The 26191-nt window shown below is 34.9% G+C and overlaps 1 protein-coding gene across 2 annotated transcripts; it reads left to right on the forward strand.

Moving 5' to 3' along the window:
* Positions 1–20176: 20176 nt before the first annotated feature.
* Positions 20177–25857, forward strand: LOC131610729 (mitochondrial carrier protein MTM1-like). Of its 2 annotated transcripts, XM_058882756.1 has the most exons (10): positions 20177–20379; positions 20485–20559; positions 20648–20740; positions 20835–20894; positions 21042–21212; positions 23865–23961; positions 24116–24207; positions 24312–24461; positions 25139–25197; positions 25345–25857. In XM_058882756.1, exons 1-10 carry the CDS (start codon positions 20263–20265, stop codon positions 25478–25480), a joined length of 1050 nt encoding a protein of 349 aa, XP_058738739.1. In that variant the 5' UTR covers positions 20177–20262; the 3' UTR covers positions 25481–25857. The 2 variants fall into 2 exon arrangements, with proteins under 2 accessions (XP_058738739.1, XP_058738740.1); XM_058882757.1 differs by lacking the exon at positions 20177–20379 and having other exon boundaries at positions 20819–20894.
* Positions 25858–26191: the final 334 nt, after the last annotated feature.

Consider the following 26191-nt stretch of genomic DNA (forward strand, 5'->3'; position numbering starts at 1 on the left):
TGTTTGGTGTATACCTGGACAGTTGGAAGAACTTCAAGGACCATTATGTTTTGGTAACTCCCTTGAGTTCGGAGGCTCATTCGATTTTTCGCAAAGTTGACAGGAAGGTTCCAACTTCCCTTTTCCCATCCTCTCGATGGCGAGAAAGAGTTAGGAAGTATTAGTCTTATGACCACTTTGAACGAGAATCCCTCAAATATTCTCTTGGTGATGATAAGCTTTCCTTGGAATATAAGTTGTTGAAGAATGAGCTGGTGTCCTTTTGGGAACACCTAGGTTATGAGGAGGGAAAAAGCCTCGAAGAAGTAGGATCTATGAAGCAGCAGAGGTGGATTATTGACTCTCAGACTATCTTGGATGCTTCTAATGCTAAGGAGAGGAGAATACTATTTAGTGGGGAGATTTTTTGTTGTTGTGAATGATCGTCCCTCCTTGATGGCAGATAAGATGACATCGATTAGGAACCCTTATGAGAGGAGGACGATTACAGAAGCTATGAATCTTGCCAAGGTTATCTCTTTTTCTAGCCCTTCGGATTCAATTTTCAAAACCCAGCCAAGGTCACCGTCGGTCAACTGTCTCCTGACCTCGCCGCCTCACAATCTGCATTCCTCCTCTGAGTTCGAGCAACAAAGGTGAAAGGAGGAGTAAGAAGTATCATGATTGTCTCCCTTCCTCAATAGATGGCTCCAGTAAAAAGGGCTGAGACAAATATTATGTCGTTGAAGGTGATGAAAAAAAGGAGAAGACTTGTGATTCTTGTTCCGTTGGGATTTATCTTGAAACTCTTGATGTTACGGTTGCTAAGTTTCTTGCTTTTCTCTCTTCTAGGGTCCATCAGATGTCCCAGGAAGTATGGAAGTCCTTTTTGGAGCAAGATGTCGCCTACCTCTAGAACCTTTCAAATACTGGGAAGATGGAATTGATGGGTGAGACGACATATCATATATTATGTGAGGCTTCTTTAGTGACCCTGGCTGCCGCTAAACGAGGTAATGTGGTTGTGCCCGATGACATTCTCAATGAAAATGAACCGCCGAAGAGTAAGTGTGAAGCATCTACTCGTAATCAGACTGCCCTAAGGAGAAGGTACCAAAACTCCAAGCAAAGGTGAGTCAATCAAAAGAGGAAACTGATTTCTGAAATGTCAAAGTTGAGAAGCTTTCGAATCTTCAAAAGAAGATAGCTGGGAAAAATAAGGCTTTAGAAAAAGTAATTGCTTTTGTTATAGAAGGAGTATAACAATTCTATCGATGAGGGTATTTGTCATACCTCAATTTTGCCCCTCCCATTGCATCAATCGCATTGATCATTTGAATAATAAAAAGATTATCTGCACTTTGACCTAATTCAACTGCATCATTCGACCGCTTTTAAAATCCAATTTTTTTGTTGTTTTTAGTCCTTCATACTTACATTTCCTTATATCATGGTTCTCCATTTTGATCATTTTATTTTTAGCCTGCATGGATAAAAGTCAAGCTTTGACTTTTGATTTATTTTGTATTGATAATTACTTGCATTTTTAAGTTCTATTTAGTTTGGATTGATTTTAGTGATTAAATTTAGTTTAATTATTACTATCAATTTAAATAGAATCAATTAAACAAGTAAAAATTGTTATTGCACTGTCTTTTGTTGAAAAAAAAAGAGAATAATAGTAAACTTAAAAACAAGTCTGGTTTTATTTAGAATTAATAACTTGTTTTTTTATTTCCATCACCATACACACATGCACATGATACAAATTTGAACTCTGGATCAACAACTTTCTTAACTTAACTAACAAGTGTCAACTGAGCTATCTACCCCAATATCTTTTTATTGAATAACAGTGTAAAACTATTTTCCATTGTCATGCATTACTTTTTAATTTTTTTTAAAGTAAAATTAGTAGTATTTTTTAATCAATAATATATATATATATATATATATATATATATATATATATATATATATATATATATATATATATATATATATATATATATATATATATATATATATAGGGAATGTATCAAGTAGGAGGGTTTTTAAATAAGAGATAAGAGAATTCAATGCTAACCATTGGATTAATCAAGAGAGAGAAATAATAATTATATTATTATTTTAATAAATAATTTAATTCTCTCTCTTGATTAATCCAATGATTACCATTGAATCCTCTTATCTCTTATTTAAACATTCCTCCTACTTGATACATCCCATATATATATATATATATATATATATATATATATATATATATATATATATATATATATATATATATATATATATATGTTATGAATATTTATGTTAGTGGATGTCCATCCATCTCCTAGTTCTTCATCTTCCTATTACATACTTAATATGTGTTTAATATGTATGATTTTCTATCTCCCTTGAGTCCTATAAATAGAGACCCATATTACAATGTAAAGCACACTTGAAATAAGATAAGATAATATTGTTCTCTTTCTTCTCTATCTCTCTTTGATCTCTCTATTGTTTTAGTTAGTTTTATAACACGTTATCAGCACGATACTCTACAACGCGAGTCATGATATAGCCAGGTTCTACGTTATTTTCTAATCTTAATATATTTGAACCAATATAATATAATTCATGATTTTGTTACTATTTTTTTCTTCATATAAATATGTTTATTTTTTATATATTTTATAGATAAATTTATTTTTCTTGTACAATAATATTAGATTTCTTTGATAATTCTTGTTAAATTCCAGAAGAATTTAACATTAAAGCATTTCTATATGTTTGTCCGAAATTGAATTTTAACACATAAAAGTGTTAATTTAATATTCAAGCATCCCTGAAGGATTGCACAAAGAATAATTTTTCTTGACTGTTGTTTATGGAAATAATTTGTGATGTGATATTTGTAGAACTAAAGATTATTATTATTAAACTATCTCCAAATTATTATTCAAAGATTGAGTTTAATCGAGTATTGTGTTTATCAATAATTGATGAATTTCAGAAGAATTCAAAGTTCGATAATCTTTAAAAGGTCGCATCTATAATATTATTGAATCCTAGAAGGATTTCATAATTTTTTTTGTATCGATCTAAAAATTCATAACTTGTAATATGTTCATTAAAAGATTGTCATTCTAGAAAAATGACACAAATAATTTTAACGCATCCCAGAAGGATGGTTATATATATTTTTTAGATTATTGTATATAACAAATTATTTTTATAGTTCCTGAAGAACTTATCAAGCATCCCTGAAGGATAGAAAAATAAATTATTTTTATAGTTTTTGAAGAACTTATCCATCCCTGAAGGATAGTAAATCAAATTAATTATATGACGATATAATTTTAGTGATATAATATTGTTTGATTAAATATGTTTAATTTTATAAGGGGTAATTGTTTGATAATTATATGATAATATGTTCATATGAATGTGTTTGATTAAAGTGTATAATAATGAGATACTATTATTATATTGGTTTTGAATTATATTGGAGGTATTGAATATCTTTGTATTACACAAATGAATTTGGACATAAAATGTATAATAGAAAAGCTACCGTCTTTTTTTCCTTGGGCTCGTACTACACTTATATTAGTACAATTTAAGCACATGTCATTGTAAACCAGTAGTTTACAAATTACACTTAAATGTGTCGTTGGTAAAACCGGTTGGGTCATCTCGGATATAATATGATGCGAATAATTTGTATTGAAGAACCATGTAATACGGTGAACTGACTTTTTATCGATCGAAATGTCGCGGTTAAGCATGAGTCGCCACCGACTTTTATTTTATCCAAACTAAATCGGAAAGGCTAAAAGAAACAGAAAAAAACCTTTTAAAGAAATCTGAGTTCGGGGGGTAATTTATGCAAAGGGAAGGTGTAAGGCACCCTTTGCATCCATGGTTTTCCATGGGCTCTTAATTGCTTTGCTTGCTCGTTTTCAGAAAATGTAGGTGAAAGAGGAAAAAATGGACTTTAACTCGTAAAATGAGCGTAGCCAGTTTTTGAAGAATTTTGAGAAAGAATATAGAAAATAGAGCATGGCAAGGCAATTAGGGGCAATTACCTTAAACTCAGATGATAGGTCTCTTTTTAGCCTTTCAGAATGAAAGGGTCAATCCTTGCCATAAGTGGGCAGGAAGCCTTTCGTTTGGAGGTTGAAGGGTCGTCGAGATATCATTCGCCCAAAGACTGACCCATGCCATAGAGAGGCAGGTAGTCTAAAGGGAATGATCAGAATAGCCTTTTTCGTAGGCAACCAGAAGATACCTCAGCCTTTTTTGTGGGCAACTTCCGAGGGTCAGGGTCATGTTAGTGTATCGAAGGCAGCATCATTTTAGGGTCTCATGACCTTTTATCGAGGCAACATGGCTGAGGTATCCTCATATTCGAGGGACTGGCTATTCTGCAAAAACACAAGGCAACAAGGCAACAGGCAACAGGCAACAGAGAGGGTTACCCAAAAGCGTGCGTGTGTGCACCAATCACGTGATTATATTCAATTATATTATCTTGTAATTAGTGAGGCTAATTCAATTTAATGGTTGTCACTCCCTATTTTACTAACCACGCAGATAATATAAGGCAAGAAATAGTAATATGGGGGAGGGGACAATGAAACCAGCGGATCCCAATAGGGTTTGACATAAGTAATAATAAAAATAAAGGGTAAAGTTTAGGGTTACCAAACTCGTAGCTTTGGTGATCAACAAACCCTGGAAATGCAAGCAAACAAAAAAATAGGGTGAGTGTATGGCTAGTTCGAAGGCGAACGAGATCATCCCTAAAATAAAGAATAAATAAGCTTAAAACAATGATATAGGCAAAGGTACTTAGCTCTGATTTGATCTGATATGGTTGATAGGGCGCCTTTAAGGTTAACCCTGAAAAGAAACAAGGCAGAGAAAAATGAAGGCAGAACAAACCCTAATTCTAAAAATAAACCAAATAGTATTTAAATTAAATTAAATAGAGTACTTAACTTCGTATTTTGGATCAGGCGCGTAGTCGGGATTAATCATATTGCTAACCCTGAAAAGGCACAGAAAAGAAATAAATCTCAGTGTAGGGTTAATTCTCGTAAACCCTAATTTGGGCGTAAATTGAGTAAAATAACGCAATCGATTTAATTATTGGTCTCGCGACCTAATTAATTAAATCGAAAAAAAAAGAAAATAGGATCAGGTAAAAACTTTTTTTTTTGATGATTTCTAATGAATTAAAATAAAGCATATATGAATTTTGAAATATAAGTAATTAAATATGATTTAAATAAAAGAAAGTAAGTGAATATATAATTAAAATATTTAATATAAACAAGTAAGAGAATAAAAGTAAGAAAATAATATAAATATTAAAAGGAAATAAAATAAATAAATTATTATTGTTAATAAAAAAGTTTTTGAAAATAATTTGTTATGATAAAAAAAAATTTGAAACAAGATATATATATATATATACATAAAATAAAACAAACAAGTTTATAATAATAATAAATAAATAAATAAAGACATAAAACTTAGCTTTTGATTGTTTGTGGTACGTTTCTGATGGAGCATGATGCACTCTCATTGCTGAAGGCGTTGGATCCAAAGCGCTGTGGAACTGATGGTTGGATCTTGAGGGTGCACAACAAACCCTTATGGATGAGACGCATGAGAACCTGCAAGGAAAATATTGAAAAACATATACTAGGGCCAAGGATCGAACCCTGGACCCCTAGGTGAACAACCACATGCGCTTACCAGCTGAACCAGATTCGCTTCGTGTACCAATGATACGTTCAGCCTATAGTATATTAAAACAAACATTCAATGTTTCAAAACGAGCGCGAATTTTAAACAAGCCACTAGCAGTGTGACACGTCTTTGTCTTCTCCAAAAGACCTGCAGAACATCCCTTGATTTTGCTACGACCCAACTATGATATTGTTCATAGCTATTCCACCTGCAAACTATAAAATCCTTATACAAGCATAAAAATTAAAAACTCAACCATAGTTAAGTTCGTATGGATGATAAGAATTCAATGGTGGCTGTGATTTGTTCTAATTTCTCCTGCATAAAGAATACCTAATTTGAAACCCTAAAACTCAATAATGGCAATATACTATATAGGCATTCAAACGTTAAATTGATTACCCAGAAATACTCCACACATCATCACAAGCAAGAATATGAACTCAAATAATGTTTATGCATCATGATTTGGAGAGATCGAAAGAAATTTAGAAGGCGCAAACCGTGAGTGTTTGTGGTCGATTCTGGATGCTTGGACCGAGAATAACGATTGAAAAAGCTCCAACAAACCCCTGGGAATCGTTTGGAAGTCTCACAATATCTTGAATCCGCTTTGAACTTCAAACTGATCTTTGAAATTTTTGGTTCTTGGATGCTCGGATTTTAGGATTCTTGATGCCGAATTCTCTCCCCTTTGCATCTGGATTTGTTTGTTACTTATAGGGGAAGGTTTTTAGGTCAACAAACCTGGCCCAAATCTCTTTGAATCTTGCATTGAAAGTTTTTTTTGGAAATTTGATTGAAAATCTCTTATGAAAGCTTTCCAAAATTGCTCAATTTCAATCTAATCTCTTCAGATCTTATTTGCACGAATTTTGTATTGATTGAGGAGCATAATTGATGATTGGATATTGCACAAAAATAATCCCTAGCCAAATATTTGATTTTCCATGACTTATATGATTTTAATTCCTTTTTAATTAAAATAAAAAATCAATATAGGTCAACCAATTAATATATTTTCGTGGCAAGAGGATCTTGGGCTCTTAATATCATAAGGAACAAGTTTGGATCTTGAAAATATAGGCCCATTAGCAAGAAATTCAAAATTCCTTCACATTTCTTCCTCCAAAATAGTCCAACTTTAACAAGGCTTATCTCTCTCAATTTTTGAGGTATGGAGGTGTTCTAGGACTTCTTAGAAACCTTGGAGAGTCCTCTAACCAGTGTCTTTGGTCTCATATCAAAATTATTTTCCATGCTCATTTTATCCCCTTTTGAAAAAAATGTCTTTTTGTTGACTTTTAAAAAAGGACCTATAATGTTTTGGTCCATATCTCTCAAATGAAGCATTTTTAGACTTGGCATGTGAGAGACAAAATTATAGAGAATCAAATTTCCTTCAAAATAAGCTTTGGATGGAAAATTTCTGATGTTCCATGTGAGAGTTATGGGTGGTCAAAGTTCCGTTGACTTTCTCCAATGAAAACCCTAATTTAGAAACTTTTTGAATTGTTGATTTTTGATCTTTCCTTGATGAACCATGATCAATTCTTGATCAAATGGTGAATGGTATTTCAATATGAGGATCTTGACAAAAAAATCAGGAGTTTTGACTTTACTTTGACCACAGTTGACTTTATAGGTTACCCAGTCGACTGTTGATCTTCTGAACTTTTGAATGACCAGAACTTTGAGATAGGCTTTGATACTTGTTATAGAGATAGTGTGAAGTGTATTTAGCCATATGAGATGCTTTGGAGTCATTGATTCACTGATTTTCCTTTGAATAAGTCAAACCCTAGTTTCAGAGCCTTGTATAGGAGAGTGTGTCTAGGAGCCTTGTGTATTGATTTGAACTTGTACAAGAGAAATAGTATGGGCAAATTTTGGGGTATGACAGCTGCCCCTGTTCAATTATCTTAAACCTGAAGATGTAGAGTGGTTTGTGTGCCAGTCGGTATCTGAAGGTGGAAGATGATTGAACACTAGAATACCAAGAAATTTGCCCTAGCTGAAGTAGGGTCTTTTGTCGGAGATGGGCTTAAAGATGCCATCCAAGCCTTGAGAGAAAATTTATTGGAGATTGATCATGTCAGCACCGTTCGTGGTAACTGAATTAGATCTAAGTCTTTTGAAATATTCATGGAGGATGCTCGAAACTAAGTATCAGAACTAAATCGTCGTCTTGATTATCTCTGAACTATTTTCGAAATAATTGTCACAATTAAATCTCTATCTTGATTATCTCTGAACTGTTAGGTATCGGAATTAAATCTCTGTCTTGATTATCTCTGAACTATCTTTGGAGGATACCCAAAATTAAGTGTCAAAATTAAATCTTCGTCTTGATTATCTCTGAACTATCTTTGGAGAATACCCGGAATTAAGTATCAGAACTAAATCTTTGTCTTGATTATCTCTGAACTATCTCTGGAGAATACTCGGAACTAAGTATCAGAATTAAATCTTCGTCTTGATTATCTCTGAACTATCTCTGGAGAATACCCGGAATTAAGTATCAGAATTAAATCTCTGTATTGATTATCTCTGAACTATCTTTGGAAGATATCCAAAATTAAGTGTCAGAAGTAAATCTCTGTCTTGATTATATCTGAACCATTTTTGGAAGGTATCCAAAATTAGGTGTCAGAACTAAATCTCTGTCTTGAATGAGTGTCAGAATTAAATCGTTGAATTGATTATATCTGCACTATATCTAGAAGATGTATAAGTAGACTGCAAAAGAAACATTAGTTTTATGCAATATCGTGATGTATGTATTGTAATTTTTTTTTTAAAAGAATGAGAGTGTTATGCATATGTCATGAGACGTATGTATGTTATGAATTAACTATGATATATGATGTATGAACATGAGTTATGCTATTTGGAGTATCTTGAGAAAATAAATCTCTGTATCATTGGGATTTTGACGTTTGATCTTGTCTTGAAGAAGTACAACTGGGGATTTATGATTCTTGCTTGGGGATGATCAGTAACTTGATGTACCCTGATTGGGAATAAAGACATTAATAAACCATGTTGGCGAAGAGCAAAGTGTTGGAGAACCAGCAGTGTTGAAGATGTAAACTTTGTTGGGGAGCCATGTCTTTGTCGAGAGCGTTTGAAGATATCTTCTTAATGAATACTCTGTGGGGATAAGATCTTGTGAACCCATCTCTGTGGGGAGACATGGGTGAAAGTTGCCCCCAGTATTATAGTAACTACCATTCCTGGATTAGGTTAGGACACACCACTAAGTATTGATCAGATGTCAAACTGGACTTTCATAGATTTGCCCCTGCTAGTGAGGACTTTATGAAGTGTATATTGTAGGCGACATGCCCCTAGTAATCGTAAACTTAGGATGATGCCCCTGACTGTTTGGCTTTTGAGAGATTCTTGGAATCTTGACTTGATTGCCCCAGATTGATTGGGAAAAACGTGTCATGCCCCCTTGTATACGTAGGAGACATTGCTTCTTGGAGTAATATTGTCTGTCGGGATAACTTTCAGTCATTAGTTGTATCCTGTGCAAATTCTCTCTGTTGCTAACATTTGAAATTATGTAGCAAAATTTGTTTAATAATGAATTCATGAGATGCAGTGCATACGTTTGTCTTGAGTTTTTGAAAAACATTAAAGCATGAGATGTAAAAACATGACATTTGTAAGAACATGATATTTATAACAACATGTCGTTTGTAAAAACTTGACATCAACTTGGCATTTATGGTAAACCTTAAGGAGTCAGGATACCTTTTTGGTAACAGTATGCTTTCGAACTAACCATGTTTCAATTAGGACTTTCAAAGGTTGTAACGTGGCTTGGTTCACGGTTTAAGAAACAAAGGATAAAGGCTCAAAGTTTATTTGTACCCACCCCTCTTCGTGATGTTCTTCGATCCTAAGCTCAGTTAATTCGACTTATGCATTCAAGTTCCAAGAGATCTATGGATTTGCGCCTTCGATAATGTTGATGGTTCGCAAGTAATGAGAACTTCTGATATGGCAGTCATTTCTTCCTTTTGGTAGTCACAACTTTGTGTTGTTCAAGAATTTATTGACTTCTCTTTTTTCATCTTTTTGATATCCCTAACTTTTGCCTGAACTGTCTATTGTGAGCTTACCGTCAGCGGGATGCCTTGATTTTTGCCTAAGTCATCTTTTTTATTTTTGACTTAGCAGGCTTTTCTTTGTATATATGTTTTTCGTTCTTTCCTTTTTGAAAGATAATGACTGCCTTGTTTGATTGATGAACCGTCATTGTCTTTTGATTGACATTTCCAACACTTCTTTGATGCGTGCGGTTGAACGTTTGTGATTGAAACCTTTGTTGAAAGGTGTACTGAATGGTTCTCTTAAAATAGAATGCACAGCCAAATTAACTGAGAACTACCATGCCCCAGGTTATGATCACAGGTTTTGAATTATTCAAGAAAGAAAACTCCTACAACTTAGGCTCAAAAGGGTTAACGAGGGATTATCATCCTTATATCTCCACTGTTTAGGAATTGAAATAATGCCTGTACATCGTCAACATAGTCCGTTCAAAAGCATACTGTATGAGGTTGCGGTATCGTTTTCGTCATCCTCCCTCAAAAGGCTTACAGCTTAGCAGGAGTTGAATAAACACAAAACATATGCAAAGTAAATACGTGATTTGAAATGAATGATAACGAAATAATGTATTCAAGACAAACATATGCAGTGCACTGATGATAATTATTAAAATAGATAATGTCTATCATAAGTCGAATGTTTAAACAAACAGAATAGAAATTGCAAACAAAAGTAAATCTAATGATCTAAAAAGTTCATCCTTCTAGCCATCCATAGTATTAGCAATCTTGTTGTGATTAGGCATGGGAGCAGTGATCACATTAGGAGTTGCAGGATGGTCAAACTCAATTTCACCAGCGTCGATCATATCTTGGATCTTATTCTTCAACGGCCAACAATTCTCCGTGTCATTTCCAGGACTGTTAGAATGATATGCGCACCTCGCGTTGGGTTTGTAACTAGGAGCAGAGGTGTTAGGATTTTTAGGAGGATCCCTCAGAGTGATCAAATTTGCCTTTTGCAGATGTTGTAAGGCTTGAGCTAGCGACATATTGATCTTTGTGAATTGACGTCTGGGTTTATCTTGTTTGTTTTGACGACCCTGTTGAGGCGCCGGTGTGGAGCTCAGAACTGCCCCAATAGATTGATCATGGCTTATACTTTTCTGCCCATACACAACATTGAAATCTGACCTCCCATTAGAATGCTTCTTTGTAGTACCTAAAGATGTAGCCATTTGAATCTTACCACTTTGAATACCACTCTCGACACGTTCCCCAATCAGTATGAGTTCAGTGAATCCAGATGATGAACTCCCCAATAAATGACTATAGAAAGGACCAGTCAGTGTACTCATAAATATATCGACCAATTCTCTGTCAGCTAAGGAGGGTTTGACTCTTCCAGCTAGATCTCTCCACTTTTGAGCATACTCCTTGAAACTTTCTTTAGGTCCCATGGACATGCTTTGTAGTTGCATGCGAGTTGGTGCGAGATCGGAATTATATTGGTATTGCTTATAGAAAGCAACAACTAAATCTTCCCAGGTATGGATGTTGGTATTTTCCAGTTGATAGTACCATTCGAGTTGAGTTCCAGATAAGCTTTCCTGAAAGAAATGGATCTAGAGCCTCTTATCAGTAGTGTGAGGCTGAATCTTCCTTACATAAGACCTCAAGTGTAGTTTAGGACAAGAGACTCCATCATACTTAGCAAAGGCGGGAGTTTTGAATTTTGGAGGAATAACGACCCCAGGCACAAGTCCAAGCTCTTCAAAATCCAGCCCAGGTACCTTCTGAATTTCCACACTTCTCAGACGCTCTTCTAACATCTTGTATTTGTCATCGGGATGTTCGCCCTCATGGTAATAGTCCTCTTCTTCTTCAGAGAGTTTGGCAGAATCGTGGTTACTTTTTGCATCGGTTTTGATACTAGTATTATCATCTTGCTCATCCTCATCGCTGTCTTCAGAGGTTTCAGCATCCCTGAGTTGCAAGATTGGTCTAAGCTTTTTTACTCGAGTCTTCTTACCCTCTTTGGGAGTTTCAGCTTCTTCAACCCTTTTGAGAGGGCCTTTGAACCTTCTTCCCAGATTGAGAACACCTTTAGGTTTCTTGGTCTTCTTTTCCTTCTTAGTCAGAAGGGATTTCAGCTCATCTTGCCCCTTGGACAAATTCAAAATCAAGGCTTGGAACTCAGTGTTTTGAGCTTGGAGATCCTTAACTGATTGTTCGAGATTCATGATGCTGAAATAAACAGCGAGGAGGGATGAGAGACCTATTGTAAGAAACCTGTTATGCGATGTTATGAATGCAAATGCAATGCTTTCAAGGATCTATAGGAAATTTAGTTTGCAACGTTTAGACATTGAATCAAACACAGCTATGTCTAGAGAATTCTGGCTTTCGTCTTTGGACGTCCTTCTTTGAGAATCAAGCTCACCATATCGAGTGGGTCATCGCCTATGATTCGGGATACTTCTGAATTTGAAGATACATGGCTAGAGGAAAATAAATCCTCTTGCTCCTTGATAGGCATCGAGTCTCTGAATTGGAAGGTATGTGGCCAGAGGAAAATAAATCCTCTTGCCCCTTGATAGGAATTCAGCCCTGGATAAGAGTACCTGAAATTGCGCGCCCTAAATTCCTAAGATCCTTGAAAGAGTTAGTTAATTATGTTATGCTTATGATGTCATGATGTCATGAGAATGCAGTTCGTTAGACTTAATGCGAGATGGTAAGGACAAACAAGTCCTTTCAACAAAACCTGCGAGGAAATGAAGGTTAGTAGTAAACACAAACAAGTCACGCAAGTCACACAAGTCACACAGTTTTTGGCTTAAGGCTTGCATGGAGTCTGATCAGGTGTCCTTCCCAAAGGTACTTCTATGGATAAGGAGATTTCAGCAACAGGTTCTATAAGTTATCCAGAATTGTCAGCCCTTCTAAAGCACCCTCGGACATGATGCATTCGCACCATGCAATGATACTTTGAGAAAGGACCTATCTGAATTGTAGCATCGGGTAGCGACTAGTCCTCAACATTTGTCAAGAGTAGTCCCCCCACTACGTTCCTAAAGGCCAGGATGGGTTAAGGGTAACTAAAGGTCCTTGAGCTCCGGCGCACCCACAGACACATACATAGACCTCCCTCATTTGAGAAAGGTGTGCATATGCTATGGAGTCCTAACTCAAGTGTGAACTTCATATTGACTCATCTCCCACATACGTGAAAGAGGTCGCCATGACTATGCCACTCCTAATCTTAAGTGTACTTGAATCCGGGAATAGGATTCGTCCTTCAATTAATTCCCAAAACGCCCCTGAAAAATAAAACAAACAAAGCAAACAATAGAAAACATTTAAGTGAATCCTAAACTTTTAAGGTAACCCCTCTTTTATCGAAAAATCCCCAGCAGAGTCGCCAGTTCTGTAATACGGTGAACTGACTTTTTATCGATCGAAATGTCGCGGTTAAGCATGAGTCGCCACCGACTTTTATTTTATCCAAACTAAATCGGAAAGGCTAAAAGAAACAGAAAAAAACCTTTTAAAGAAATCTGAGTTCGGGGGGTAATTTATGCAAAGGGAAGGTGTAAGGCACCCTTTGCATCCATGGTTTTCCATGGGCTCTTAATTGCTTTGCTTGCTCGTTTTCAGAAAATGTAGGTGAAAGAGGAAAAAATGGACTTTAACTCGTAAAATGAGCGTAGCCAGTTTTTGAAGAATTTTGAGAAAGAATATAGAAAATAGAGCATGGCAAGGCAATTAGGGGCAATTACCTTAAACTCAGATGATAGGTCTCTTTTTAGCCTTTCAGAATGAAAGGGTCAATCCTTGCCATAAGTGGGCAGGAAGCCTTTCGTTTGGAGGTTGAAGGGTCGTCGAGATATCATTCGCCCAAAGACTGACCCATGCCATAGAGAGGCAGGTAGTCTAAAGGGAATGATCAGAATAGCCTTTTCCGTAGGCAACCAGAAGATACCTCAGCCTTTTTTGTGGGCAACTTCCGAGGGTCAGGGTCATGTTAGTGTATCGAAGGCAACATCATTTTAGGGTCTCATGACCTTTTATCGAGGCAACATGGCTGAGGTATCCTCATATTCGAGGGACTGGCTATTCTGCAAAAACACAAGGCAACAAGGCAACAGGCAACAGGCAATAGAGAGGGTTACCCAAAAGCGTGCGTGTGTGCACCAATCACGTGATTATATTCAATTATATTATCTTGTAATTAGTGAGGCTAATTCAATTTAATGGTTATCACTCCCTATTTTACTAACCACGCAGATAATATAAGGCAAGAAATAGTAATATGGGGGAGGGGACAATGAAACCAGCGGATCCCAATAGGGTTTGACATAAGTAATAATAAAAATAAAGGGTAAAGTTTAGGGTTACCAAACTCGTAGCTTTGGTGATCAACAAACCCTGGAAATGCAAGCAAACAAAAAAATAGGGTGAGTGTATGGCTAGTTCGAAGGCGAACGAGATCATCCCTAAAATAAAGAATAAATAAGCTTAAAACAATGATATAGGCAAAGGTACTTAGCTCTGATTTGATCTGATATGGTTGATAGGGCGCCTTTAAGGTTAACCCTGAAAAGAAACAAGGCAGAGAAAAATGAAGGCGGAACAAACCCTAATTCTAAAAATAAACCAAATAGTATTTAAATTAAATTAAATAGAGTACTTAACTTCATATTTTGGATCAGGCGCGTAGTCGGGATTAATCATATTGCTAACCCTGAAAAGGCACAGAAAAGAAATAAATCTCAGTGTAGGGTTAATTCTCGTAAACCCTAATTTGGGCGTAAATTGAGTAAAATAACGCAATCGATTTAATTATTGGTCTCGCGACCTAATTAATTAAATCGAAAAAAAAAAGAAAATAGGATCAGGTAAAAACTTTTTTTTTGATGATTTCTAATGAATTAAAATAAAGCATATATGAATTTTGAAATATAAGTAATTAAATATGATTTAAATAAAAGAAAGTAAGTGAATATATAATTAAAATATTTAATATAAACAAGTAAGAGAATAAAAGTAAGAAAATAATATAAATATTAAAAGGAAATAAAATAAATAAATTATTATTGTTAATAAAAAAGATTTTGAAAATAATTTGTTATGATAAAAAAAATTTGAAACAAGATATATATATATATATATATATACATAAAATAAAACAAACAAGTTTATAATAATAATAAATAAATAAATAAAGACATAAAACTTAGCTTTTGATTGTTTGTGGTACGTTTCTGATGGAGCATGATGCACTCTCATTGCTGAAGGCGTTGGATCCAAAGCGCTGTGGAACTGATGGTTGGATCTTGAGGGTGCACAACAAACCCTTATGGATGAGACGCATGAGAACCTGCAAGGAAAATATTGAAAAACATATACTAGGGCCAAGGATCGAACCCTGGACCCCTAGGTGAACAACCACATGCGCTTACCAGCTGAACCAGATTCGCTTCGTGTACCAATGATACGTTCAGCCTATAGTATATTAAAACAAACATTCAATGTTTCAAAACGAGCGCGAATTTTAAACAAGCCACTAGCAGTGTGACACGTCTTTGTCTTCTCCAAAAGACCTGCAGAACATCCCTTGATTTTGCTACGACCCAACTATGATATTGTTCATAGCTATTCCACCTGCAAACTATAAAATCCTTATACAAGCATAAAAATTAAAAACTCAACCATAGTTAAGTTCGTATGGATGATAAGAATTCAATGGTGGCTGTGATTTGTTCTAATTTCTCCTGCATAAAGAATACCTAATTTGAAACCCTAAAACTCAATAATGGCAATATACTATATAGGCATTCAAACGTTAAATTGATTACCCAGAAATACTCCACACATCATCACAAGCAAGAATATGAACTCAAATAATGTTTATGCATCATGATTTGGAGAGATCGAAAGAAATTTAGAAGGCGCAAACCGTGAGTGTTTGTGGTCGATTCTGGATGCTTGGACCGAGAATAACGATTGAAAAAGCTCCAACAAACCCCTGGGAATCGTTTGGAAGTCTCACAATATCTTGAATCCGCTTTGAACTTCAAACTGATCTTTGAAATTTTTGGTTCTTGGATGCTCGGATTTTAGGATTCTTGATGCCGAATTCTCTCCCCTTTGCATCTGGATTTGTTTGTTACTTATAGGGGAAGGTTTTTAGGTCAACAAACCTGGCCCAAATCTCTTTGAATCTTGCATTGAAAGTTTTTTTTGGAAATTTGATTGAAAATCTCTTATGAAAGCTTTCCAAAATTGCTCAATTTCAATCTAATCTCTTCAGATCTTATTTGCACGAATTTTGTATTGATTGAGGAGCATAATTGATGATTGGATATTGCACAAAAATAATCCCTAGCCAAATATTTGATTTTCCATGACTTATATGATTTTAATTCCTTTTTAATTAAAATAAAAAATCAATATAGGTCAACCAATTAATATATTTTCGTGGCAAGAGGATCTTGGGCTCTTAATATCATAAGGAACAAGTTTGGATCTTGAAAATATAGGCCCATTAGCAAGAAATTCAAAATTCCTTCACATTTCTTCCTCCAAAATAGTCCAACTTTAACAAGGCTTATCTCTCTCAATTTTTGAGGTATGGAGGTGTTCTAGGACTTCTTAGAAACCTTGGAGAGTCCTCTAACCAGTGTCTTTGGTCTCATATCAAAATTATTTTCCATGCTCATTTTATCCCCTTTTGAAAAAAATGTCTTTTTGTTGACTTTTAAAAAAGGACCTATAATGTTTTGGTCCATATCTCTCAAATGAAGCATTTTTAGACTTGGCATGTGAGAGACAAAATTATAGAGAATCAAATTTCCTTCAAAATAAGCTTTGGATGGAAAATTTCTGATGTTCCATGTGAGAGTTATGGGTGGTCAAAGTTCCGTTGACTTTCTCCAATGAAAACCCTAATTTAGAAACTTTTTGAATTGTTGATTTTTGATCTTTCCTTGATGAACCATGATCAATTCTTGATCAAATGGTGAATGGTATTTCAATATGAGGATCTTGACAAAAAAAATCAGGAGTTTTGACTTTACTTTGACCACAGTTGACTTTATAGGTTACCCAGTCGACTGTTGATCTTCTGAACTTTTGAATGACCAGAACTTTGAGATAGGCTTTGATACTTGTTATAGAGATAGTGTGAAGTGTATTTAGCCATATGAGATGCTTTGGAGTCATTGTTTCACTGATTTTCCTTTGAATAAGTCAAACCCTAGTTTCAGAGCCTTGTATAGGAGAGTGTGTCTAGGAGCCTTGTGTATTGATTTGAACTTGTACAAGAGAAATAGTATGGGCAAATTTTGGGGTATGACAAACCAGAAGTTTCTTCAATCCATTAAATTTTTGTGTGTTTCTAAAAGAAAATAAAAATTTGAGAAATTGCGTTTTTATGACATTAACTGTTGCATCGACTAAAATATCATGCATATGTCTCTATTCACAACCAGAAGTTTGTGAAATTATTTTCTCAACTAATTAGACTAAGATCTTGTTTTTCTGGATTTTTTAAAAAAAATTCATGTATAAGTATCACATATATTATTAAAATTGATATTGAATATCATGTAATATATGTTCATAAAAAGAAAATGGACCCAAAGATCTATTCTTTAGACGTCTAAAGTTAATTATATGGTTGATACTTATGAGATCATCAATTCTAAATTATATATTTAAAACACCCAAACTATGATATTAAGATATTTATTCGCATTAAGCCAACAAGATACTATATCTTAGTCCTCCCTAATTTATTCTAATACTTCTCATCTAAATGAACATTTGGATGTGTTGTGTATATTCCAATTGCTCCAATATAATACATTAAGATGAGTCATGATAGAATATTGGAAAAATATAATTAATATGACTCTCAATTTTGAGGATATAATTTGAGAAAATAATCAAATACTTGATTGCAGCCCAGTAGGCTGATTATCACTCGATAAATTAATTTTCCCAATATTAAGGGGAGGGAAATGAACAGCTGAAATCATGAACAAGAAGTTCAAACGAACAAGTTAAAATAAATTGTTGTCTTGATCCTCGTACAAATCAATATGAACCAAAAGTTTAAAATATTATTCATTTGTAAAGTTTATGAAATAAATTATCAGCTGGTAATACTCTACTCAAAGTGGGTTCTCCTATTGGATAATATAATATTGCAAATGAGTTGTTGTTGCGCCGAAAGCGTGATATGAAAGTCGGTTCCAATGTTAAAAGTCCTCTACTAAGAAAAGAAACTAAAGATGACCCAAGTGAGGATATGAAAATGCTAAGATCACTTTATCCTAATTTAATTTTCAGTTCCAGAAGAACAAATCAAGTACTTGAAATATGAAATAAAGAGATCTCGATAAATTATGTCATGGATGAAATAGAATGGAACCGAAATTGAGATAACCAAATAAAGTCAATATTGACAATGTCTTTGTATACAATATAGCGCTAAAAGTGATCAATGATAACGAGGATCATGAGTCAAAGTCTATTAAAGATTGTAGACTAAGTGAGAATTGGCCAAATGATTATATTCAATTACAGAAGAATTAAACTCACTTTACAAGTGACTCACTTTTGGACCTGTAGTCCGAACACCTCAAGGTGTGAAACCAATTGGATATAAATGATTTTTATGAAAAAGAAACATAAGAATGATATAAAGTTTGCTTAATGATTTTCATAAATACCTAAGATTGATTTTGATAAAACATATCCACCTGTAGTGGATTCAATCGATTTTTTTATATTTAATTAGCCTTGTAGCACATGAAGGGCTTAATTTGAACATGGTGAATGTTATGACATCTTATTTATATGGTTCACTTAATAGTGACATTTACGTGAAACTCCCTGAAGGGTTCAATATACCAAAGGCACGTAATTTTGGATCTCGAGAAAACCACTCCATCAAATTGAACAAGTTTCTCTATGGATTGAAACAATCTAGACGCATGTGGTATGATCAATTTGTCCTTTTATTTTCATAAAATGATGTGGAAAAGTATTTGCAATAATAGTTGTCTATGCGGATGACATAAGTATTATTGGAACTCCTGAAGAGCTTCCAAAAGCTATAAATTGCTTAAATAAAGAGTTTGAGATGAAGGACCTAGAAAAGACAAAATATGTCTAGGTTTGCAAATTGAGCATGTGGACAAAAGAATATTTGTACATCAAGAAGGCTATATAGAAAAGTGTTGAAATGATTCTATATGAACAAATGTCACATGTTGCCTACTCCAATATGGTTGTTAGATCATTAGATATGGAGAAAAATCTTTTTAGGCCTCGAGAAAAGGATAAAAATTGCTTGGTCCTGAAGTACCATATCTTAGTGAAATTGGAGTACTAATGCACCTTGCTAAATACACACATCATGATATATCATTTGCGGTCAATCTATAAGTAAGATAGAATTATTCATCTACACGAAGAAATTGGAAAGCAGTCAACCATATGCTTCATTATCTTAGAGATGTAGGTTACTTGTCAGATTCTCACAATGGTAGATCAGAAAGAGGTTATTTATTTACATGTGATGGTACAACCATTTCATGGAGATCTACAAAACAAATCATGGCAACAACTTCATAAAATCCTGCATAACTATTACCACTACATGAAGTCACTTCGAAGAAGACATTTTAAGCAACGACTACAAAGAATATCGTCTCACATGTAAATGTCTGCATGAGGGGGAGAAATACATATGTTTTGCACTCTTTTTTCCTTCACCATGGTTTTGTCCCATTGGGTTTTCCTGGTATGGTTTTTAACGAGGCAATTCACATTCAAAGGATATTGTACTCTTTTTCCTTCACTAGAATTTTTCCCACTGGGTTTTTTCTAGTAAGGTTTTAACGAAGCATATCCTCAATGGACATCCAAGGGGGAGTGTTATGAATATTTATGTTAGTGGATGTCCATCCATCTCCTAGTTCTTCATCTTCCTATTACATACTTAATATGTGTTTAATATGTATGATTTTCTATCTCTCTTGAGTCCTATAAATAGAGACCCATATTACAATGTAAAGCACACTTGAAATAAGATAAGGTAATATTGTTCTCTTTCTTCTCTATCTCTCTTTGATCTCTCTATTGTTTTAGTTAGTTTTATATATATATATATATATATATATATATATATATATATATATATATATATATATATATATATATATATATATATATATTGTAAGTAAATTTTCTTTCTAAAAGAGGATGTAAATAAAAATGTGAAGCATAATGTTTGGCGCGGTGCTCAATTTCACGCCACGAATAATTCTACATACATTTCTTCCACCGTTACATTAAACAAATTACTCATATAATATAATATTTTACAATAACATCTGTATTACTAAAACAATGAATTAAACAAAAATGGAAAAGAAGCTCCCAGATCATTGTAATGTCGCAAACACGTTCCAATTCCGATACGCAATTAACTATTCCAGAACGCGCTCTATCCGCCGCCGGCGCCGCTTTCCTCTCCGCCGTCATCGTCAATCCTCTCGACGTCGTCAAGGTACCCTAATTCCCCTTTCAACCATCATCAATTCATGTTCAAATCCAAATCTTCCAACGATTTCACCTATTACTATATGGTTTCCTCAATTTCTTTCTTTTTCAGACGAGACTTCAAGCTCAGGCTGCCGGAGTTCCCTACCATGACGCGCATCGAAAGCCGTCTTTTCAAACTAACACGGTAATGCTTCTTTCTCAGTTTCTCTTGTTATTGTTTTATTGCTATTCAATACTACTGGTTAATTTATACCGCATTTGTTTGTTTTCAGATGCTACAGGATATTGAATTTACAAAGGTTTCAAAATCTCAGGCACTACCATATAAAGGGACACTAGATGTACTCTACAGAGTTATACGTCAGGTTAGTGCTTTGTGTTTCTTCGTTACTTTTACTTTTCATCATGCTAATTACTTATACTTACTCTAAGAGGGTTCACAGGAGTCAATTTATGCAGGAAGGATTTACTAGATTATGGAGAGGCACAAATGCTAGTTTGGCATTGGCCATGCCAAGTGTAAGCTATATTTTCTCATTTCTGCTTTTTGACTTGCTTTAGAGAAATGGTGATACTGTTCATTTTGATTCTTCGATATTGTATGTTCATCTCACCCGTAGTTATATACAGTATACTAATGGTTTGTGTATGTTTTCTGTCAAATAGGTAGGAATTTATATGCCTTGTTATGATATCTTCCGCAACTTTATGGAGGAATATACAACTCAAAATGCTCCAAATTTAACGCCTTATGTTCCATTAGTAGCGGGATCACTTGCACGCTCGTTAGCTTGCGTTTCTTGTTATCCTGTAGAACTTGCAAGGACTCGCATGCAGGTAAAACAATTCTATGCTAGAACTTATTTGATGCATTGCATAATTTACCAAGACGTGAAGAGAGAAAATTGATCAGACATGATCTAAGATATGCTTGACATTGTACAGACTACAAAAACATTTTACAAATTTTAAAATATAATATAGACTAAACTACTTAGATTCTGTAATTGCTACCCTAAAATTAATGAAAAAAAATAGAACACATCCTATTACATGAAAATGTGAAAAAAGAGTACGACTGTATAGAGAAGAGAATGTCTATATCTATATATAAAGACACACACAAATAAAAGCAAATAGTGGAAAATTGTTGTGTGTCCGTATCACCGCAACTTACAAAACATAGGCGAAACAGATAAAAATGCACTAATACTGAATAAATATTGTATTATTCATGTAAATCCTAATTCCTAATTCCCACAGAACCAAACTCCTACAGAAAACAATATTCTCCATCCATGACTGCATAAATGATTTCCCAAAGATACCACTTCTCTATCCTTCAACCCAAATATAACAAGCTAAACCTTTTTTTTTCTCTCTCCTGTAACTAACTATCGTTTCTCTAATAGGCCTAGGACAATCGGGCCTACACATATATATCTGGTACCTAGCAATACCATCCCCTTAAATTTGCTTTGTCCTCAAGGAAGATAAAAAGAATTCGTTCTCTAATAGCTGCTGCTATGTCACAACCTGCAGAATAGAAAGGAGATTTCTGCTGCTTGTTAAAGTCAGCTTTTCTACTAGTGGCTTCCTCCCTTGTTGGTGCTGAGACATTTATACATTGACTCATAGTATTGAATCTTTGTGTGGCTTGGCCATGAACAACTTCTAGAGATTCCTACATGAGCAACACAATAAGAATTGCAACGAGGCCAAGGACGAGCTGTTACTGCCATTCAAACTCTGATTTTAAAATCTGCTGCTGCCCCATTAAGATAAAGTTTGGGAAAACACATATGAAGGGTGGAGGATATGGAATCAACTCCTAACAAATTCTTTTCCGCTGAGTTAAAAATTGTCCAGTAGCATTTCTTCTAAAAACTCTCTTTATACAATTGTTGAAGACTAGGATCCTTCCACCAGGATCCCACTGTTCGGAGTTTGATGAGCAATTAATCCTTCATCAATCACAACCCACACAGAGAAAACAACAGTTTCATTTGAAGTTCCTAATATGTCCCAACTTTTATCTCCCCTTGTCAATATGGCAGTATCGTGTGTCAATTCATATAAAAATAACAAATATATTTTCAAATTAATAACCATATTTGTTGATGCTTCATAGAGAACATATGTGTGTTGGAACCGGCTGTGGGAAAGTTGCAGTGAGTCGTCTAATATCCAGCAATTCGAATGGCTTTTGCTGCCCTAAGATTGACGATGCTTGGTCAACCACTTTTGGGTTAGAGTCAGGCGGCTTTGGTGGTGTTGGAACCATTGTCGAGCCAAATGCTGTTTTGAACCTTCATTACTCCGTACAGTAACTTATCTCACGCTTTTGAAGAAAACACTACCCTGATTTTGAAGAAGTTCGATTATGACAACATCAAATTTTGACCTATCATTGTCGGAGAAGCCGTCACTCACCTTCACCCTCATTTTGAAGAATTTTGGTCGATGCTGGATTCATCTTCCCCGATCGCCCCTTCCATCTTCGGCCCCACCTTTTAGGGTGATTGATGGAGCTCTTCCAATGATTTTCCTTGTAGTTTCCTCTAGCTTGATACAAACCTTCATCGGTGAGCGATTTTCAGATGCTTCAGTCTTCCTCACACTCCTCAGTTCTCCTTTTACTTGGATGCTTTTTGGATAACAATGCAACCAATTGATCATGATTTTCTTTCTGTTGGATCTGCAGGTCTCTCAAAATCTTTTGAATGTTGACCATGTGATCTCCTCTAGTGTCTAATTTCTCCTCCATCTGTTGATTTTCATCTCGGTAAAGCACCAATCCCATCACGAATCCTGCAAATCGGACCATTGTTGCGTACCCATATCACCTCAACTTACCGAACATAGACGAAAGAGAAAAATGCAAAAATACTGAAAGTAGTGTATTATTCATATGAAAGATAACCGCAGAAGGATGAATATCCTAATGCCCACAAAGCCAAGCTCCTAGAACAATGTTCTCTGTCCATAGCTACATAGATGATTTTCCAAAGATACCCCTCCTCTATCCTTCAACTCCTATATGACAAACTCAACCCTTTCTCTTTTTCTCTCTCCTGTAACTAACTATTGTTTCCCTAATAGGCCTGGGACAATTGGGCCTACACACATACCTTCCTAAACTAATACAACACTTTGATTTCTTTGCAATCACTTTGCTAGAGAAATTTATGTGTTGGACTTTCCGCCTTAATTGCGGTCCTCTCCAAGTCGCCTTAATTGCGGCACTTTGGCTTGCCTCATTGCAGCCCCCAACACATTCATTGTGTTGGCTTTGAAGGGGTGGATTAGTCCCACATTGCTTAGAGATATGGCCTGTGTTGTGTTTATAAGTGGGGGCAATCCTCACCCTACAAGCTGGTTTTGTAGGGATCAGTTAGGCCCAACCACATTTCTTAATATTATGTTTTGTGGTTTTTCCAGATTAAATTATTGACGTTATGTGTCGGACATATTTTCTTTTGTTCTTAGGCATTTAGAGTAACACAAGGTGGAAAACCTCCAGGTGTATGGAAGACATTGCTTGGAGTGATCAACCCAGACAAGGGAACAAGTATTCTAAAAAATTGTAAGTATATTCCTTGCACCTCTCTCCGATTTATTTATCTTTGCTTTCCTTCAGAGTTAAAACAAGTTTGAGTTTACTTTTGTTACATTATATGATTACTGTGTTCTTTTGGTTGCCTCAACTAGTTAATAATTTGATTATTTTTTCTAAATAGTGCACCGGTACCGTTTCTGGTGGACTGGGCTTGGAGCACAGCTTTCTAGGGATGTTCCATACTCGGCAATTTGCTGGGCAACCCTTGAGCCAGTAAGATTTTATTATATTTAATTATGAAATGAATAAGTGATTTTGTTTTTTTGTTTGGTTTGAGATATTTCTTAGTGCATATATTGATTTGGATATGCTTGCAGCTAAGGAAAAAAATTCTTGGACTGATGGGTGAAGAGCCAAGTGCCGCAACTGTCCTTGGTGCAAATTTTTCTGCTGGTTTTGTAGCAGGAACTTTAGCATCTGCTGCGACATGTCCACTGGATGTGGCAAAAACCCGACGACAGATAGAGGTTAGACGCTTAGACGCAGAACCTTGCTTTAGTGATAATTTTATGTGTCCTTCATTTATTTTATTTCCTGCCAAAAAGTCAAATTTGCGAACAAAAAAATGCAATGGTAGCCATTGTGATAAGTCAAATTTCCCCCAATTTTATTCTGTTTTGGTCCTTAAAACTGGTAGAGCTAGGCCTATGACATCAGAGTATTTGTTCATGAATACAAATAATGCAAACTCTCTACTTTTTTGAGGATATTTGGCTTTAACATATTGGCACTGGGCTTCAAATTGAATGAAAATTGTGCACACTATAAATGCAGTTAGGATTGTTGTGTATTGCTAAATTTTCATATGTTTAGACAAATATCAACTTGCAGAGTTGCCTTATATAATCTTACTACATATTTGGAGGATATTATGCATGAGTTTGTGACATTAGATTTCAAATTGAACGAAGAATTCTGCAGGAATGTGATATAGTTAGATTTGGGCATTGCTAAAATGTAGTAGGCTTAGTTCATTATACAGATCAAAAGCAGAGTTGCATAATTTGCAATTAGTAAGTTTAAACTTTAAAACATGGTGTGACAGTGTTCTTTCAACGGAATGTGTTGGTACTTTTACTTAATTGCTTAAGTACATAGTCGATGACTTCTGTTCGCTAAAAAACGGTATCTTATATGTTCCCAGAAAGATCCTGAAAGGGCAGTAAAGATGACTACAAGAACTACGTTGCTTGAAATTTGGAGGTATGTCATAATTTTGAACTGTTATTGATCTGATATCATTTGATTTCTTGCTTTGAAGATCATGTTATTTCTTGAGCAAAATTAAGCGGGTCATTCAGGGCAATAGATTTTGGACTGACTTTGAGCCCTTCACTTTTCTTGGGACAGGGATGGAGGATTAAGGGGGTTATTTACCGGCGTTGCTCCCCGTGTAGGTCGTGCTGGTCCATCTGTTGGCATAGTTGTCTCCTCTTACGAAGTTGTCAAGTATGCTTTAAATCATAGACATTCAACTTCATCATAGAATTCACTTCACTTACCTTATTTCGTGCTGGTCCATCTGTTGGCATAGTTGTCTCCTTTTACGAAGTTGTCAAGAATGCTTTAACGCTAGCTTAATAATTGATTGCATCAAAAGCACTAACTAGTCGCAGTCTCAGCTTCAGCCTCAAAATACACGTTCCTGACATCGCAAGAAGTCAGAATTCAGGATGATGATGACATTCATAAGTAACAACCCAGTAACCATGTTCTTCATGCCTAGTTTCCCTTTGGATAGGCAAGTGTTCAAATTTTCATCACTACAATTGCAACCTTATAAGTTAACAACAAGGTGATTTAGCGTGTGCAGAGAAAATTGGTCATTTATTTATTTTGGTAAAAAGTTTAGAAATTTGTTTATTTTATAAAATAAATTTTCTTTTATCTTTGGTATTATTACTATTTATTATCTCATTTTACATTTTTTTTTTCTTTCTATAATAAACAGTTAAAAGAAATTTCGACAAAATTTGAATTAACTTTATTTTTAAATACTAAACGACAATTAAAACGAAATATTTTTAAATACCAAGTTATCATACAACACAACCAATATATCAATGTCTCAATAATGCTAAAGATTTGTTTTTGAACATCACGGAAAATCAAATAATAACCGGAGTACATAAACTTTTTTGGAGATCAAATACTATAAAATAGGTTAGTTCAAATTATAACTGAAAATAGTTCCTTT

Source organism: Vicia villosa, linkage group LG6, assembly GCF_029867415.1.
Source record: "Vicia villosa cultivar HV-30 ecotype Madison, WI linkage group LG6, Vvil1.0, whole genome shotgun sequence".
NCBI classification, from domain to species: Eukaryota; Viridiplantae; Streptophyta; class Magnoliopsida; order Fabales; family Fabaceae; genus Vicia; species Vicia villosa.